The 18264-nt window shown below is 34.0% G+C and overlaps 1 protein-coding gene and 1 long non-coding RNA gene across 2 annotated transcripts in view; one reads left to right on the top strand and one right to left on the bottom strand.

The window, feature by feature from the left end:
- Nucleotides 1-18025, bottom strand: part of LOC143052095 (uncharacterized) — an 88145-nt gene extending 70120 nt beyond the window's left edge. Inside the window, exon 1 of the mRNA XM_076225059.1 lies at nucleotides 17930-18025. Within this exon, the coding sequence (XP_076081174.1) occupies nucleotides 17930-17987 (58 nt within the window). The 5' untranslated portion in view covers nucleotides 17988-18025. The remainder of the gene's footprint in view (nucleotides 1-17929) is intronic.
- On the top strand, nucleotides 364-4903 carry LOC143052107 (uncharacterized). The gene is made up of 2 exons (XR_012970986.1): nucleotides 364-734; nucleotides 3832-4903. It is a non-coding gene; the product is annotated as an uncharacterized LOC143052107 (long non-coding RNA).
- Nucleotides 18026-18264: the final 239 nt, after the last annotated feature.

Here is an 18264-nt window from a genome sequence, read left to right as displayed (position 1 = left end):
TATAACTGTTATTGCCGTACTTTAGTGATATAAGGGGTTTTCAAATCAACCAAATATTTTCACAATGAAATTTTGAAATAGCTTATTGTCAGCATATAAATTGATGCAGTCGATAACTTAGTTCATCTAAATACAGGACAAAAATGAGCAAAAAGTTGAGTGTTTCGACTCTATTTATTGACAAACTTGTAATGACAAACTTCCGGTTAACGGTGGGCATAAAAACCGGAACCGGCTTTGATAAACTCGTATGTTTCGGATTTGCACAAATGGCAAAACAATCATTTTAGTAAGTAGTAATTGATTCTTAGTTTATATATCCTGAGAATAACACGAAAGAGCAAACTATAGGCATTTAATCGGAGAGAGATTTGTGAAATACGTATGTTTTTGGATATTCACTTTTAATATTTTATATATATATATATAAGGTAAAGCACATGTATTTGAATGAAGATAACACATACACTTTAAGTTTCAGATCATGTATAGGAGGTCCGGCAGAAAAAGGGTGCCGACAAGCAGGGCAAATAATGGAGGCGCAGCGGCTGCTGCAAAGAAGTCGAAACAGCAACAGGAAGAGGCGACTGCTAATATTGCAGATAGATTACCTAGAACAAGTGGAACACCACCTGTACAGCTCGGCTCAAACACAGTGACAACTAATGTACTACCACACAGTCCAATAATGATCCCAGCAACACTGCCAGCAGAAACAATTTACCCTGCTCCAGGTAATACAACATTGCACCAACCCCTAATTAACACAGGTTATGCCTTACCCATTGAAACGGTTAAGGCGTCAGATGACATAGCGCGAAACGTATCGCAAAATGTCAAACAAAAAGTAATAAATGGGGAATATGTAGATATGGGCAGTTTGTTAAATAATTCACAAAACATAACAGGAGTGAATCAAACACTTACATTTAATCAGGGACAGATTATATTACAACCTAAGCAACAGGATACAAGAATTAACACAATAGGTATATGGACGGATGCCTTTTTAATATATATCAGTATTTATTGTACTATACATACATCTCAGTTCCAAGAACTGTTGAAGTATATGCAAACTGTCAGGTTAGGGGCTAAACGCTATGCAGGTTTAGGATGGAAATTGTATGATGAACAGTTTAGACTACGTAGATCACAGGAGCCTGCTGGATCCTGGTCTGTCATAGACACTGAGCTATGGTTATTGTATATGCAACCAGCAGGTCCAATTAATGGGCCAGAGTTCAATATTGCACAAAAACCAACAAACAATTTTCTTAAATGCTATGCATATAATTATAATGGGACGTGCACCCAACAATATTGCACATACAAACATGCTTGTTTAAAATGCAGTGGGGTACATCCGGTTATATATTGCACTAATAGCAAAGTGACTAACTCTAATAATCCTCAGTCACCTGGGATTGTTCAGAGATTCAGATCAGCCCGGCCTCAAGCACCACAAAAAACAGCATCTAATTTTCAACCCTTTGCACCTAGGCAAATGCAAAATAACACAAGATTCCGTTCTCCTGGAGCATTTATGGGACAAAGGCAAAACCCCAGTCAAAATTAAATCTTTAAGAGAATTACTGTCAAATTATGAAAACAAAACTGATGCAGCAATGTTATTATTGGGATTTATAGAGGGGTTTAGATTAAACTATACTGGTCCAAGGATCTCGAGTTTTGCAAGCAATCTCATTTCGGCAGAAGTTCACAAAACTGAAACGAATTTAAAATTACAAAAAGAAGTGCATCTTGGTAGAATGTTGGGCCCCTTTTCAAAAATACCAATTTCAACTTTAAGAATATCTCCTATTGGGGTAGTTTCAAAAAATGACGGTGAATGGCGTCTTATAACTCACTTGTCATATCCTCTAAACTGGAGTGTGAATGATTTCATTGATCCAGAAATTTGTAAAGTAAAGTATTCTTCTTTTGATAAAGTGGTTGGGATGATCTTGAAATTGACACAGTACTTATGTTGGTTAGAATCCCCCCTGAAAAACTGGATAAACTTAAATTTATGCTTGATCAGGTCTTGTCGAAAAAGAAAATGGCACTGAAGGAACTTGAATCAATTACTGGTTTAATGGCATTTTGTTCAAGGGCTATTATATCAGCCCGTGCTTTTATTCGTCGTTTTTACGATTTGATAGCTTCAGTTAAGAATGGAAAGCCTTATTATACTGTCAGATTGAATTCAGAGGTCAAAGCAGATGCTAGAGTTTGGCTAAATTTTCTAGATCAATTCAATGGTCAGTGTTATTTTCCTGATAGATTTTGGTCGACTAATGAAAGTCTGGAATTATTCACTGATAGTGCAGGTAATGTTTTATTAGGTTGTGGAGCTTATTTTCAAGGTCACTGGGTACAATACCAGTGGCCAAGTAGTTGGGCTGATACTAGCATTTTATTGGATATAACATGTTTGGAGCTTATTCCCATCGTGCTGTCGTTCATGATATGGGGTCGTTCATTTAGAAATTAAAAGATTCTGTTGAGAATAGATAATCGGGCATTAGTAAGCATTGTGAACAAAAGAACATCAAAATCAAAGAGAGTTATGATATTGATAAGACAACTAGTTTTTCTCACTATGAACAATAACATACAATTTAGGGCACAACATATTGAGGGTGAGCATAATGCAATCGCAGATGCTCTTTCTCGATTTCTGGAACAACGTTTTATGGACTTGGTCCCGAATGCAGACAGTTCTCCAGCAGCAATCCCACAAGAATTCCTGTCGATGATTTCAGAACTGAAATGAATCATTTACTTATAAATTCATTAGCACCCAGTACACAGAAAGCATATTTGCATAGCATGGACATATTTGTTAAATTCAGAGAAAATCATGGTTTTTCTGATGTCTGGCCTATTCCGCTTGATGACTTGACATCATTCATTGTTTATATGTTTAGAAAGAAATTGTCCCACTCAACAGTATCAGGCTATATTTCAGGCTTAAGTTACTTTAATAAAATCAACAATTTAGAAGACAATACACAGAAATTTGTTGTCAGAAAATTGATTGAAGGAATAAAAAGGTTGGGGGGCCCAAATCAAAAGGACACTAGATTACCCATAACGAGAGATATATTGGAAAAATTATTGAGGTCACTGGCGGTGATTTGCAAAAACGGGTATGAGACAAAACTGTTTATGGCTTCATTTTCGCTAGCCTTTCATGGTTTTATGAGAGTAGGTGAAATAACAGTTGATTGTAAAAATAAGCAGATGCATACTGTAAAATTTGAAAATATAAAGCTTTGTGATGCAAGATTAGAGGTTTTATTGACGTCATCTAAAACTGATCAGTTTGGTTCTGGAACAACAATCGTTATTTCTAAGCAGAAAAACAAAAATGTATGTCCAGTACAAATAATGGCTAATTTTATTAAAGTTCGCCCACCTTATCTGGGACCTTTATTTTGTCATTTTGATGGATCCCCCCTTACAAGATACCAGTTTTTAGCATTATTAAAAAGGTCTCTGTCAGTAATTGGTATAGAAAACAATGGATTTAAGTCCCATTCCTTTAGAATTGGCATGGCAACTACATGTGCATTAGAAGGTATTTCTGATGAACAAATTAAAGAAATGGGACGTTGGAAGTCACAGGCCTTTTTGCGTTACATTAGGATTTAAATGCCTGAACATCATATATGTACATTTATTTGTGTAAATATGTTTCTATATTTGCTTATTTTGTAATGCAGTCTTGAGCTGGCATTTAAATAATATTGTATTATGTAAATAAATGACCAGTATGTCCTGCATCAATATAAGCAAGTAATAATTGCTTTCTAAGAATTGCAGGACATGCTACAGTTTGGATCGTTGGATCCTCGATTATTAAGCATGCCTTTGGGGAAGCCAGAGGAAGACCGGGAGGGGTAAACTTGGGGCTGCAGAGGATGGGAGTAAATATTTGGTGGCAGGGAAAATGTGGAGGTAAAGTGCTGGACATGAAACAACAAATAAGAACCATGTTAAAATATGAAGATCCGCCAACTATATTAGTTTTACATATTGGAGGCAATGATATAGGGGAAAAAAGTTCAAAAACTCTTTGTGAACTAATAAGGAAACAGTTCAGTTGGATGCGTCAACTGATGTTGGACACAGTTTTTGTCTGGTCTCAAATTATTCCGAGATCAAGTTGGCGTTACTCTGACAATATTAATGCCATGGAAAAATGTAGAATGAGGGTTAATACCTCTATAGCATCATTTTTAACCAAAACAGATGGTTGTTACCTCCGTTACCCTGATATAAAGGCTAATGAATTATTCTTAATGAAAGATGGAGTGCATTTGACGTCTTTGGGAAATAACATTTTTTTGAATACCCTCCAGGGAGGATTAGAAATGATCATCAGGAATCTTGGCATTAATTTAACCTTCCCCGACTGTAAATAGATACAACTGTTATGTTAACATTTTATATCTGACGTTTCAAGTAAGTTACTAGGAAGTAACTTGAAAGTTAATATATTAAATTGTATTTGGCACAGCTTCGCGCAGCTACACCCCCTCTTTTCAGTGGCGGTTGTCCAATCAGATCAAGTTGTTACCCTGATCTTATCGGACAATTTGGCACATTTCGCTGCGCTGGATTTAACATTCATATATTCAGTGAACAGTAATGATAGCCTCTGATTACCAGGGCTCATCAGTCAACTTCTCGTACCAGACATATTACTTAAATATATTTATATTAGTGGTTTGCCATAATTTGCGGTAGCCACATTATAATTTACATATATATTAAATACAGACATTGATAAATATATTTCAGAGCAAGATTGCCAATTTAAATACATATTATATATCATATATGTTATATTTTATTCAAGATAAAGCTGTGGCCAAATACTGCCAAAACCTTATTATCTATTTGTTATGTTTTGGGCCTCGAGGATAATAACCCCTTAAGGGGTCAATTGACAATTTTGGTCATATTAACTTATTTGTAGATCTTACTTTGCTGATCATTTTTGGCTGTTTACAGTTTATCTTTATCTATATATAATAATATTCAAGATAATGACCAAAAACTGCAAAATTTCCTTAAAATTACCAATTAAGTGGCAGCAACCCAACAATGGTTTGTTTGATTCATCTGAAAATTTCAGGGCTGATAGATCTTGACCTAATGAACATTTTTAACCCATGTCAGATTTGCTCTAAATGCTTTCGTTTTTGAGATATAAGCCAAAAACTGCATTTGACCCCTATGTTCTATTTTAAGTAACGGCGGCCATGTTTTTTGACGGATCAAAAATCGAAGCACACACTTTGTGCAGGATAATCTAAGGAACAATCATGCTAAGTTTCATCCAAATCCATTCAGTAGTTTCAGAGGAGAAGATGTTTGAAAAATTGTTAACGACGACAGACGACGACGACGACGGACGCCAAGTGATGAGAAAGGCCAGGTGAGCTAAACAGGGGGTCGACTTGCGGGGCAACGTAGACACGGGGTACATATGTTTAAATTTTTCGGCGAGCCCTTATTATAATCTAGTTGATACCCGGGGTTGATACCTACTCATGTATATGTATATATGTAACGGTCATTTTTTATATAGTTATGAAAAGCAAACAAAGGTGTTTATGTATTTTGATCCAGTTGTTTGCACGTAAATTGTTTTCTAACGTGGCCTGTTTTGAAACACCTAAAACACGATTTTAAAACCATTTCAACTTGAAACATGTTGCATTATAATTTTAGATAAAATTTCTCTCGGTCATATAGCTTTGAATGCATTTATTTTCCTCCTTTATTTCCTTCCAACTTAATTTGTCTTATTATTTAAAACAGTTTCAGCTCAATTTGTATTTTCCTTATAAGGGGTTTGTGATTGATTTATTGTTGGTAGCTTAACATCCAGTGGCAAATATGTCATGCATGTTCAGAACGATAAGAGGTTTGTGTAAAATATGAGTCTTTTCTCACCGGTTAAACATCCTTGCAGCGTTTCAAAAGCATTGCATAATGACTTTGATTTTACACATAAACACCACTTCATGCAGATATTTTGTATTTTATAAATTCCTGAAACGTTTTGTGGAAATTCGCCAACCGTTTCATAAGAAAATGACAATAGTAAAATTAACACCGATGAGTCTTTCCTCTATTTAAGATAACAATGCTTAATGTTTCTCTAAAAATGCTATGGCGTTTTTATATTAAATCTGTTGGGTGTGTACCTATTACTACTCTACGGAGGTACCAGTTGTTTTTTCATGGAGGGGGAGGGAGGCTAGGATTACATTTGAAAAAGGCAGGACAGGAGTTTTAGATAAAAAGGCAGAATATGCAACTTGACAAAACAAAATAAGGCAGGATGACAATTTATGTAAAACACAAGGCAGGACAAACTAATACAAAAGTTCGGACAGAACAGGGCGATAGAAAAAGGCCGGAAATATATATTACACATATGTTTAACCCCGCAATACTTTTCTTTAGTCTGTCCTAATTCAGGGGCATGTAGTTCATTGTTTGTCGTTAGCTACTGTCTGGTATATTTGTTCTTCGTAAATGGTTTTGTTTTAGATTATTTCACTTTTTCGGGATCTTTTATAGCCAACAACTAGTATACGGTAATAATTGGCACCAACTACGCGGTGGGTGACATGGAACCGATCATACCATTTACAGACCATAGACGGAGTCCCAAGAACAATTTTACTCCGGACACAGACATTGCATTCATACACAGGTGATTGTGGTGATTGTGGACAATAGAAATCATATAAGATTTATTCTATGTCGATCGCCCCTCGTTACCCCTTCAGACGCCATCAACTAAGAGCTAAACCACGAGTATAAAGAATAAAATGTAAAAATATGTATAATTTGCATATATCAGAATGTGGGGTATATCTCGAACACGCTATAAGAGCAACAGATTGAACTTTTTCAGGAACTGTAAGTCAACAATAAAACTAATTTATAATTGGCTTACTGCGTATATATTATCAATCTATAATTGAATCTACTTGTATAACTCTCAGCCCAGACCCCCTTTTTTTCTAGCCCACCTACTCTTGCACGCGTATGCCTTTCACGTCTTATGATAGCCAAAAATGATATCAAAAGCAATTGTCATATATATGATTTTACATAATGATGTTCTAGATGAATGTGATTTGAATTAACTAAGGCCGTGTTCACATTGACCTAAACTCGGTGTTGTGTTAGTGTAACTCACACGTAAACTAAACACAATTGCGTTCCCATTGATAAAACTCAATGTTTACATGTAGTTTAAATGATGTTTTATCTACACACAGTCGATAGTCAATGTAGGCCTTGTTTAGGTTAAGTGTACACAAAACTAGGCATTTAGGACATTAGTTTTACCGTGTATATATTTAAGGAGGAAACTATTTTTGAGTAAAATTGATATTTTTGATAATTATTAGTATAGTTCTTTACAGAAATTGTTGTCTAAATTTTACAGTTTTTTTTGTTTTTTTTTTAAATAACGTACTTCATTAACCCCTGATCAAGACTCAAAGCAGCATCATTGCCGAACCCATAAGGCAGCTACCAATTGATTTTCGGGGGGAGGCTATTATTATTGTTGAGTATAAAACATAAAGGCAAGGGGGTGGGGTGGTGAGCTATGGATTTTGTTTTGGAAACAAAAAATGTTTCCAGTTTTTGGCCCTGAAAAAAAATTTGTTTGTTTCACCCTCAGCTGCCACTATTTATAATGCTAAAATTGATTTTGACTTGTCACCAAAATTTGTCCTGAAAAAAATCAATAGCTCACGTCCCCCGTCCTCCGCTCCCCCTCCCCTCCACAAAAAATGAAGTAAATAGTTGCTGCCTAATTCATTTGAAAAGGTCTTCCCGAATCAACTTGACGTACACAGAAATATTCGCCACTGGTCTTTACTCAAACAACGATTCACGCATAAATGCATGACTAAAAAAAGTGTGAGGTAAATTATATATTGGTCTAGTATATCAGATCCGTTAAATAACACTTAAAATAAATAAAAAAAACGTTACCCTATTCCTTTACTAAATACTCCTTGGAGAAAAAATACCATTTGAAACGATAAGAAAAGATAAAAATGTAGTGATCCCTAATATCTCAATCCTTTTTTTTTCGGCTGTAAGCACGCTGCTGCAGCTAACGTTTTCTAATGCGTAATCGAGACATCTCTAGTATATTCAAACTACTACAAATTATAAAAATGGCTTTTATAAAGTAGCAACCACTTAACTTAAAAAAGGGGGAGGGTTATTTTTTTTTTATCTGAGTCAGATTTTTTTCGCGCGTTCGTTTTTATTCCTTTTTTTCGATGCTGGTGATCAAATTCTTTTTTTTTTCAATATTTAACACTATAATGTATGGGGGAACTCTTGATTCATAATATTTTTTTTATCATCTGTATGACCATTTTTATTTTATCAAATTGGGGATCGGAATATTTCCATTCCAAACCACCCCCCCCCCCTTCCCCATCCCCACCCCCATTTTGAAGTCAAATGGTTGTTCCCTTATCGCTAGAAAAATTGTCCAAATATTTTGAATTTAGTTCTACGTAATGAACATTTAAATGACATATAGTTTACAAGTGGGAACATATCTTATGTACAGGTAGCTAAACACGGTGTATAGATGTGAACAAATGTAATGTGAAACCAGTGTACACTACACTAAACTAATTGTAAACATGTTTACTCTACACGGCGTTTGGTGTGAACACGGCCTTAGAGGCACAGGATTTAAATTTTACCTATTGAAATGTGTAAGGCAATGTTTTGACACCGTCCCCAAATTTAAAGTATAATTTGTCAACCTCAGCGTCGAGAATATACCTTTTCGTAACATGTCTATTTGTTGCTTGATTGCTGTCTATTTTATTAAATAAATCGTTATGTTTAATCTACAAAACAAATTAAATAAGAATTATGCATTATATTATAGATAGCCGCCATTGCTAAAAGTAGAACATAGGGGTAACATGTAGATTTTGGCTTATATCTCTGAAACCAAAGCATTAAGAGCAAATATGACATGGGATACACTTGTTTATCAGGTCAAGATCTTTCTGTCCTGAAATTTTCTGATGAATCAGACAACCCATTGTTAGGTTGCTGTCCCTGAGTTGGTAATTTTAAGGAAATTTTGCCGTTTATGGTTATTATCTTGAATATTATTATAAATAGTGATAAACTGTAAACAGCAATAATGTTCAGAAAAGTAAGATCTACAAATAAGCCAAATGACCAAAATGGTCAGTTGACCCCTTAAGGAGTTATTGCCCTTGATAGTCAATTTTTAACCATTTTTTGTAAATTTTTGTAATCTTTTACAAAAATCGTCTCCTCTGAAAGTACTGAAATAAATTTTACCAAACTTGTCTACAATCATCATAAGGGTTTCTAGTTTTAAAATTATGTCCGATGACCCCGCCCGCGAACCAAGATGGCCGACATGGCTAAAATAGTACATAGGGTAAAATGCAGTTTTTTGGGGGAAAATCTCTGAAACCAAAGAATTTAGAGCAAATCTGACAAGAAAAGAATGTTCATTAGGTCACAAGATCTATCTGACTTGTAATTTTCAGACCATTCAGGCAACCCGTTGTTGGGTTGTTGCCCCTGAATTGGTAATTTTAAGAAAATGTAGCCTTTAGTAATCATTTTGAATATTATTATATAAATAATAATAATCTATTTTATTATTGTGTCACATATTGATTGACATACATATCATACAACAACATTAAAACATACACAGAACAATCAATACCCAGCCATATCATTTGGCTAATGAGACACATTGCACAAAATATATATACATGTTCTTAAAAATCCAACGATACCTTGAAATACTGTATTTTAAAAACTAATAACTATGATTTTAGAGTATTTTCAACATGATGAATAAAACTTAAGTAAACTTATTTAAAAATGTTTCGTAAAAAATATTTACTTTACATACATCTCAAACTTCACACATACATGCATCTAAAACTTCACACATATATGTAAAAATATTTACATTAAGATATTTGGGGGGGGGGGGGGGGGGGAGGAATCAACTGATATGCATAATTTAAATAAACTAAATGAATTAAAATAACTGTCCACGGTTTAAAATTTAAGTAAAAAATTTACAGTCTATGTAAAGTGCGGATCCTAAAATATCATTTTCACTGTATATGCCAAAATTTTTTGATGTAGACTGATAAATAAACAGACGACTTTTTTTTTTTACTTTTGAAGAAAATGAAGAAAATTAGTTAAAAAGTATATGTTAAGAAACACATAATTACTAATAAAACAAAGTGAGAGATGTGAACGGGTTTTTTTCGCGCCTTAATCTAAATAGCTGTGAAATATATACCAAAATAGGTGAATATTTAGGACATTTCACGAACAGATCGTGCAGGTGTTTTATAACTAACAGGTAAGATGTTGTTGCAGAAAAAATATTCATTTCAACACAATTATCAAAGTTGTAAACGTAGAATAGGTTTTGTCATTCAGTTTCTTCATATTGAACTGAATTCCACTATGATGCTTTCTTCATGCGAGTCATGTTTACTGTCGAATAATGATACTATTTTTTCAATTTGACTGTAGAGCGATTCATTAGTATTGTATGCGGCGCATTTTCACTGTATGATATATATATTTTTTTTTTATCTATTACGGCGTATTTTTTTAAGGATGTAAAGTAAGACTTTAGTTAGCGTGCTTGCTTTGTTTTTTTTTGTACAATCATTATGATAACACCCAATTTAATTCAAATATAATAATTATATAAATACAGGTTAAACTATGCCGATACATATTGTTTAAAGATGTCAATCTTATTTACAAAGTTTGTGTAAACAATTATACAAACTAAGCAATCAAGTCAACCAAAGTGTTGCTTTACGTGCATTAGGAAATTAGCTGTAAAGCCTTAATTTAGCCGACTTGCTCAAACAATAGATAAAGTAAGAGACGGATTTGATAAAATTTAACTTACGGAGGAAAGTTTGGTTTTAAAACACTCTAAATAAATTCAATAGAAATAACATTTATTTCAAATGTATTCCATTTTTAAAATTTCTTATGAATCGTATAGGGATCTTTATCCTTGTTTTTTTTTTTATCCATTTCCATATCCTTTTTTTTTATCCATTTCCATGACACTTCACCACTAATTACGTACATCTTGATAAAGATTGAATCGTTGGTTTTCCCGTTTAAAAGGTTTTACACTGGGGCCCTTTATAACTTGCTGTTCGGTGTGAGCCAAGACTCCATGTTTAAGACCGTATTTTGACGTATAAAGTTATACTTTTATAAATTGTGACTCGTTTTGAGAGTTGTCTCATTGTCACATATGGCATCTTATCTATCTGTGGCTCAACCCGAAACGAGACGGGATAAAAAACACACTTTTTTAATATATTTATAATGGGCTGAATATGAGTCAGAAAAGAGTAGAATAGTGGGTCGCGTTGGGGTATAAGCGTGACGCGGAATTGCCGATTTTTTTGTAAGCGTGACACGTGATAGTCAAATGATTGTGTCGTGAAAACGAGAAATAAAGTATGGCGGGACACGATGTATCCCATGCATGCATTTTTATAGACAAAAGACCTTATGGATATTTGGGGTTCTTTGACATGCTGAATCTAACCTTGTATCCAGTTTGGGGATTTTTACCAAGTTACCGAAATAGCCCACATAGAGGTTCAATTGGTCTAAGATCATCAAACATGAATTGTAGCATGCATGTTGTGTACAATTACCCAAATGTGCATTGTTTGACCTCCGTGGTAGTATCCACTCGCGGATCTAGAAATTTTTATAAGTAGGGGTCCAATGACTACCTAAGAGGGGGCCCGCTCCAGTGATTTCATATAAAAGTAACCAAATGTTTTCCCAAAAAGGGGGCAACCCCCTGTCCCCCTAAATCCTCCTCTGGTATCGAGCTGTTCATTACGGATAAATTTTTTTGTATCAAGGGTGCTCTACTTCACGTACCAATGCAAACAAAAAAGTTCGCACACACCTTACATTTCATGTTTTAATGACTGGATAATTTATGTCACATACCGTTTCACCTTATACAGTTAAAATCATGCAAGCAACAATCGAGCCAAGAACATTTGTTCTACCAAAACTGTCTTTTTCAGAATATGGAAATTGAAGTAGTTGAGGGTACAACTGTGGAAAGTTAATCTTTTATAAGCTTTTCTGTCACCATTGCGTTTCAAGATGCATATTTCTCTGTTCGCAAGTGTATTTATTGCGTGGAAGATAACGTCCTCAAATGTACTCGTCTTTATTTTACACAGACTGCACTTAAACTCCGCAATATCAATCTTTAACTTAAAAAAAATACAGAAATATCTTTTAATTTTTTTTTTTAAATCAAAGAAAAACGTAATTTGAAGAATACAATATGACATTTTGAGAAGCGTTTTTGTTACAAGTTTGAAAAGCTATATATTTGATAAAGAATGAATGAGGAGTTTGTATTTCAATTTGAAAATACATTTATAATAAATTCTAAAGTCATCAACTAAGTTTTTTCATTAGTTTCAAGTGCATTTATCACATAATTATACAATAAAAATTTCTCGCATCTTCGAAAATTCCACATCAGAAATGACTGCACTAACAGTGATAATTCATCGCATCTATAGTTAAAATGGATCGCTTTCAAAAATCGATATGCTATATTATGTTGCTTTTATTACACTTATTTGAACTTTAATGCTATGTTTGTACATAATAAAGACATATCACAATGAAAATATGTAAAAACTTTCCTTCAAATCAATTAATTTGGTATTTTCAAAACGTAAACAAATACAGTTTTCTCATGATCCTTTATTCTACAATAGACATACCCGCATATGACAGTGAAAATGAACTAGCTGGATTCGCACTTTATATACACTGATTTATGTCGCATGAAAATAGATAGAGATAAACTTTAAATAGCAATAATGTATGTGCAAAGTAAGACCTAAAAATAAGTCACCTGACTAATATTGTCAATTGACCCCCTAAGGAAATGTAGCCCTTTATAATTAATTTTAATCAATTTTCACAAAAATTGTAAATTTTTACAAACATTTTCAACTGTAACTACTGGGCCAAGTTCATTATAGATAGAGATAATTGTAAGCAGCAAGAATGTTTAGTGAAGTAAGATCTACAAACACATCACCATCACCAAAACACATTTTTTTTATGAATCCATCCTTGTACTTTGTTTAATATGCACATAGACCAAGGTGAGCGACACAGGCTCTTTAAAGAAAATAAAATAATCCACAGTATATTCCGTATTTTGTCGTGTTGTAACGTAGTAAACCTTTATTTTAGTAAATAAACATTCAGAACCGTACTAGTACGTATATGTTCTCCGACACTAGCCGTAGAAATAATCCTGGCCTACGAATAAGTACGGATTGAAACGTTTTTGATAGGGACTAAAACGAATCAGTACGGTCTTATACGGTTTAGAAAGGAGTTAATACGGTCATTTGATCCGTGGTCAAATTTTGAACATGTTCAAAAATTGTCAAGGATATACAAGTACTACTACGTACGACTACGGCAACAATACGGATATCTAGCGTAACGGACTAATACAGATTGCCACGAATGATGCCGGATCGTATCCGTAGCTAATCCGGCGTCAAATTCGTAAATGTGTGACACATCAAAGTTGTTTTTGTATTTGCCGCCTTAGTTATTAAAAAAAAAACTCACAGTAAGAAATAATACAACAAAGATTTAAACGCGTCAACTTCAAGATTTATTTGTATCGCGGTTATACGGGGAGATAATTATAAACTTATTTTATTCAAGAAAAAAAACAAAAAGTCATTACATACAGGTGACACGGTAGTATTTCCTGGCCCATAAGGGATAATGAAAGCCGTTTTAGAATTTCCACCACTTTCTAACACTACCAAAAATTCTACAAGCACAGCTAACTGAAGTACATTCATTTTGAATTTGAATGTGTATCATGACTTTACGTTTTTTGCTATTTTTAAAAACCTAAAGCCACGTACTAGTGCGTTTAGGTCTTTTATCGTGCAGTGAATACAAAATTTAAAGAAAATCTAAAAAGTTCATTTTCATCTGTATGTAAAATTATTTCATATTATTTTACACCTAATTCATCCCTCAGTGTTGGAAAGTATGTTCTGTTGATACGGTATTTTTTGCCCAATCACACTGTTCAGATACATTGACTTAGGTAGGGAACACAAAAGAGAAACCTAAATTCTGGAATGCAAATCCCACTGTGCTACATACAAGCTCATACCGAAATATCAAAAATTCAAGTGAAATTGGTAGATTAACTTATCAGAAGCAGGAGCATAGTTAGGAAGCAACCATTTAACTTTATAGGGGAAAGAGTTTTTTTTTTTGTCTTCAAACTTTATCACTGTAAGGAATGTGGGAATTGGGTTTCAGAATATTTCCGACCCCTTGTAGTTAAATGGTCGTTTCCTTATTTGTTCAATATATATTAACAAAATTTAGTCAATTCAACATACAATGTATGTTGTAGCTTTTAAGATTATTTTCCAGTCTATATAAAGACAAAATGTACATGTTATGATACATTTAATACTTAACAAATAATGCAAATATAAGTCCATAGATATGACAGTGAAAATGAACTAGCTGGATTCGCACTTTATATACACTGATTTATGTCGCATGAAAATAGATAGAGATAAACTTTAAATAGCAATAATGTATGTGCAAAGTAAGACCTAAAAATAAGTCACCTGACCAAAATTGTCAATTGACCCCCTAAGGAAATGTAGCCCTTTATAGTTAATTTTAATCAATTTTCACAAAAATTGTAAATTTTTACAAACATTTTCAACTGTAACTACTGGGCCAAGTTTATTATAGATAGAGATAATTGTAAGCAGCAAGAATGTTTAGTGAAGTAAGATCTACAAACACATCACCATCACCAAAACACAATTTTTTTATGAATCCATCCTTTTACTTTGTTTAATATGCACATAGACCAAGGTGAGCGACACAGGCTCTTTAAAGGCTCTTATTTTTATTACAGACTCTGAATTTTCACGGTAATCAATATGAAATAAAAAGTTTAAAAAATACAGCAAATAAAACTTTAATATCTATTACTTTCGTGAGTTTGAGATCCTTTTCTTAAAAGCAATTGTTGGTCCAAGTTCGCCTAAATAATGTTGACCGAATATTTCTAAATGCTTTCAGATATAGGACTGATGTTTGGTATGTGAACTAACCATGATGAGGTACAGATCAAGTTTTAGTTTCGTTCCGCTCCGCTAATTTTTGTCAAAAATAAGGGTTTTCAACTTTGAAAATTGTTGAAAATCACAGTTTTATGAACATTTTTCTATACGCCTCCAGATTTTGAGCTGATTTTTGATATGTGAGACTACCATCATGATTGTGTCCACATATGTTATTGATTTCAGATTTTTCAACTTATTGAGACGGGACCATTCGTGTCGCTTTTGCCTAGGTCACACATTCACGGATCACCTCGACGGATCCACTACGGATTTAATCTCACGGAGGATCCCGGAAATGCAGTTTCCGTAGTCTGATACGGAACCGATACGGATGCACAACGGTATGACTACGGGGTTTGACGTTACTACCACGGATAATGAAGTACTGGGTTCCTTTTGGCGACATGAGTGATAAGGGTTCTAACGGTATAATACGGAAATGACACGATTTAGTACGCAACGACACGTGTCGTGACGTATGTACTGCGGATAAACAACGGTTTGCTACGATATAAGTAATGTTAGTACGAATGAGAACGGTCTTGAACGGAATAGTACGAATCGTCAAATTCTATAATTTGCTTGTTATTTATCATTTCTTTATGGCAGTTAATCGTAGATTATTTTTCGTTGTTGTTAATTGAATTAACTTATCTGTCTGTCTGTACTATGTGGTGTTATTCGTAATCCTCGGACCAACGACATGTAGCAGTTATTAAAACATATTTAGGAATATTCTTTTAAAGTTCTTAGATGTAGCTGAATTTTCCGCACACAATTCAGTCATGAGGGACTCAAACTGGTCTTGGATAGGAAAGTCATTCTTTAGTCCACCATCTTCTCTGCCTCCTGTCACCTCTACACCTGTCACCAAGTATCTCGACTCTGCCCTGTCATTTTGTGCCATATCAATATCCAATTCCAGCAAATTGCTTGCAAGCAGCAGTTGTTGATTATTCATGTTGGATAATCATAATGCATATCTCAACGTCAAGACACAGAATAAGTAGGGCCATATAAGTATGGAGTGCAGGTATTTATACAGAAGCCTTATGTCAGTTTATCGTCGTTGCAGACGTAATACTGTGAAATCATTATTATACGTTGTATGTCAATAAGGTGGGTTTCGTGGGTACAGGTGAACTACGAATTTAAATGTTCAACGAAAAACAAATTTCTTACAAAGTTGTATCCAGACTTTGGCAGAACCACGAAATCAAATATCAACGAAAATGCAAGGTTTCCGCAATCCACGAAAATTGGAACCAACGAAAATAAAATAATCCACAGTATATTCCGTATTTTGTCGTGTTGTAACGTAGTAAACCTTTATTTTAGTAAATAAACATTCAGAACCGTACTAGTACGTATAGTTCTCCGACACTAGCCGTAGAAATAATCCTGGCCTACGAATAAGTACGGATTGAAACGTTTTTGATAGGGACTAAAACGAATCAGTACGGTCTTATACGGTTTAGTAAGGAGTTAATACGGTCATTTGATCCGTGGTCAAATTTTGAACATGTTCAAAAATTGTCAAGGATATACAAGTACTACTACGTACGACTACGGCAACAATACGGATATCTAGCGTAACGGACTAATACAGATTGCCACGAATGATGCAGGATCGTATCCGTAGCTAATCCGGCGTCAAATCCGTAAATGTGTGACACATCTAAGTTGTTTTTGTATTTGCCGCCTTAGTTATTAAAAAAAAAACTCGCAGTAAGAAATAATACAGCAAAGATTTAAACGCGTCAACTTCCGGATTTATTTGTATCGCGGTTATACGGGGAGATAATTATAATCTTATTTTATTCAAGAAAAAAAAACAAAAAGTCATTACATACAGGTGACACGGTAGTATTTCCTGGCCCATAAGGGATAATGAAAGCCGTTTTAGAATTTCCACCACTTTCTAACACTGCCAAAAATTCTACAAGCACAGCTAACTGAAGTACATTCATTTTGAATTTGAATGTGTATCATGACTTTACATTTTTTGCTATTTTTAAAAACCTAAAGCCACGTACTAGTGCGTTTAGGTCTTTTATCGTGCAGTGAATACAAAATTTAAAGAAAATCTGAAAAGTTCATTTTCATCTGTATGTAAAATTATTTCATATTATTTTACACCTAATTCATCCCTCAGTGTTGGAAAGTATGTTCTGTTGATACGGTATTTTTTGCCCAATCACACTGTTCAGATACATTGACTTAGGTAGGGAACACAAAAGAGAAACCAAAATTCTGGAATGGAAATCCCACTGTGCTACATACAAGCTCATACCGAAATATCAAAAATTCAAGTGAAATTGGTAGATTAACTTATCAGAAGCAGGAGCATAGTTAGGAAGCAACCATTTAACTTCATAGGGGGATAGAGTTTTTTTTTTGTCTTCAAAATTTATCACTGTAAGGAATGTGGGAATTGGGTTTCAGAAGATTTCCGACCCCTTGTAGTTAAATGGTCGTTTCCTTATTTGTTCAATATATATTAAAAAAATTTAGTCAATTCAACATACAATGTATGTTGTAGTTTTTAAGATTGTTTTCCAGTCTATATAAAGACAAAATGTACATGTTATGATACATTTAATACTTACTAAATAATGCAAATATAAGTCCATAGATAAGCTTGACACGAAAAGGAGACGACTTCATCCTCAGATTTATACAGAATCGGGAAGTAATGGAATACACTTTATGTACACACGATATAGATCAAACAGTTGTTTATTTCTATGCATAAACATTGGTGATAACGGTGTTTTACCTGTTCATTTTGCTTTAAAGAAAGATATTTCTCTTGGTTTCAATATCAATATTCACAAATACCTTAAGTAAGTCTTTTATCTTTCATTTAAACGAGAGGTGAAATTTTAAGGTAGATGTATATACCTAAACCTGAAGAAAAATGTTATATAAATTAAAGAGAATA

This window comes from Mytilus galloprovincialis, chromosome 1 (genome assembly GCF_965363235.1).
Source record: "Mytilus galloprovincialis chromosome 1, xbMytGall1.hap1.1, whole genome shotgun sequence".
Taxonomy (NCBI): domain Eukaryota; kingdom Metazoa; phylum Mollusca; class Bivalvia; order Mytilida; family Mytilidae; genus Mytilus; species Mytilus galloprovincialis.
This window is presented reverse-complemented; position numbering and strand designations above follow the sequence as displayed.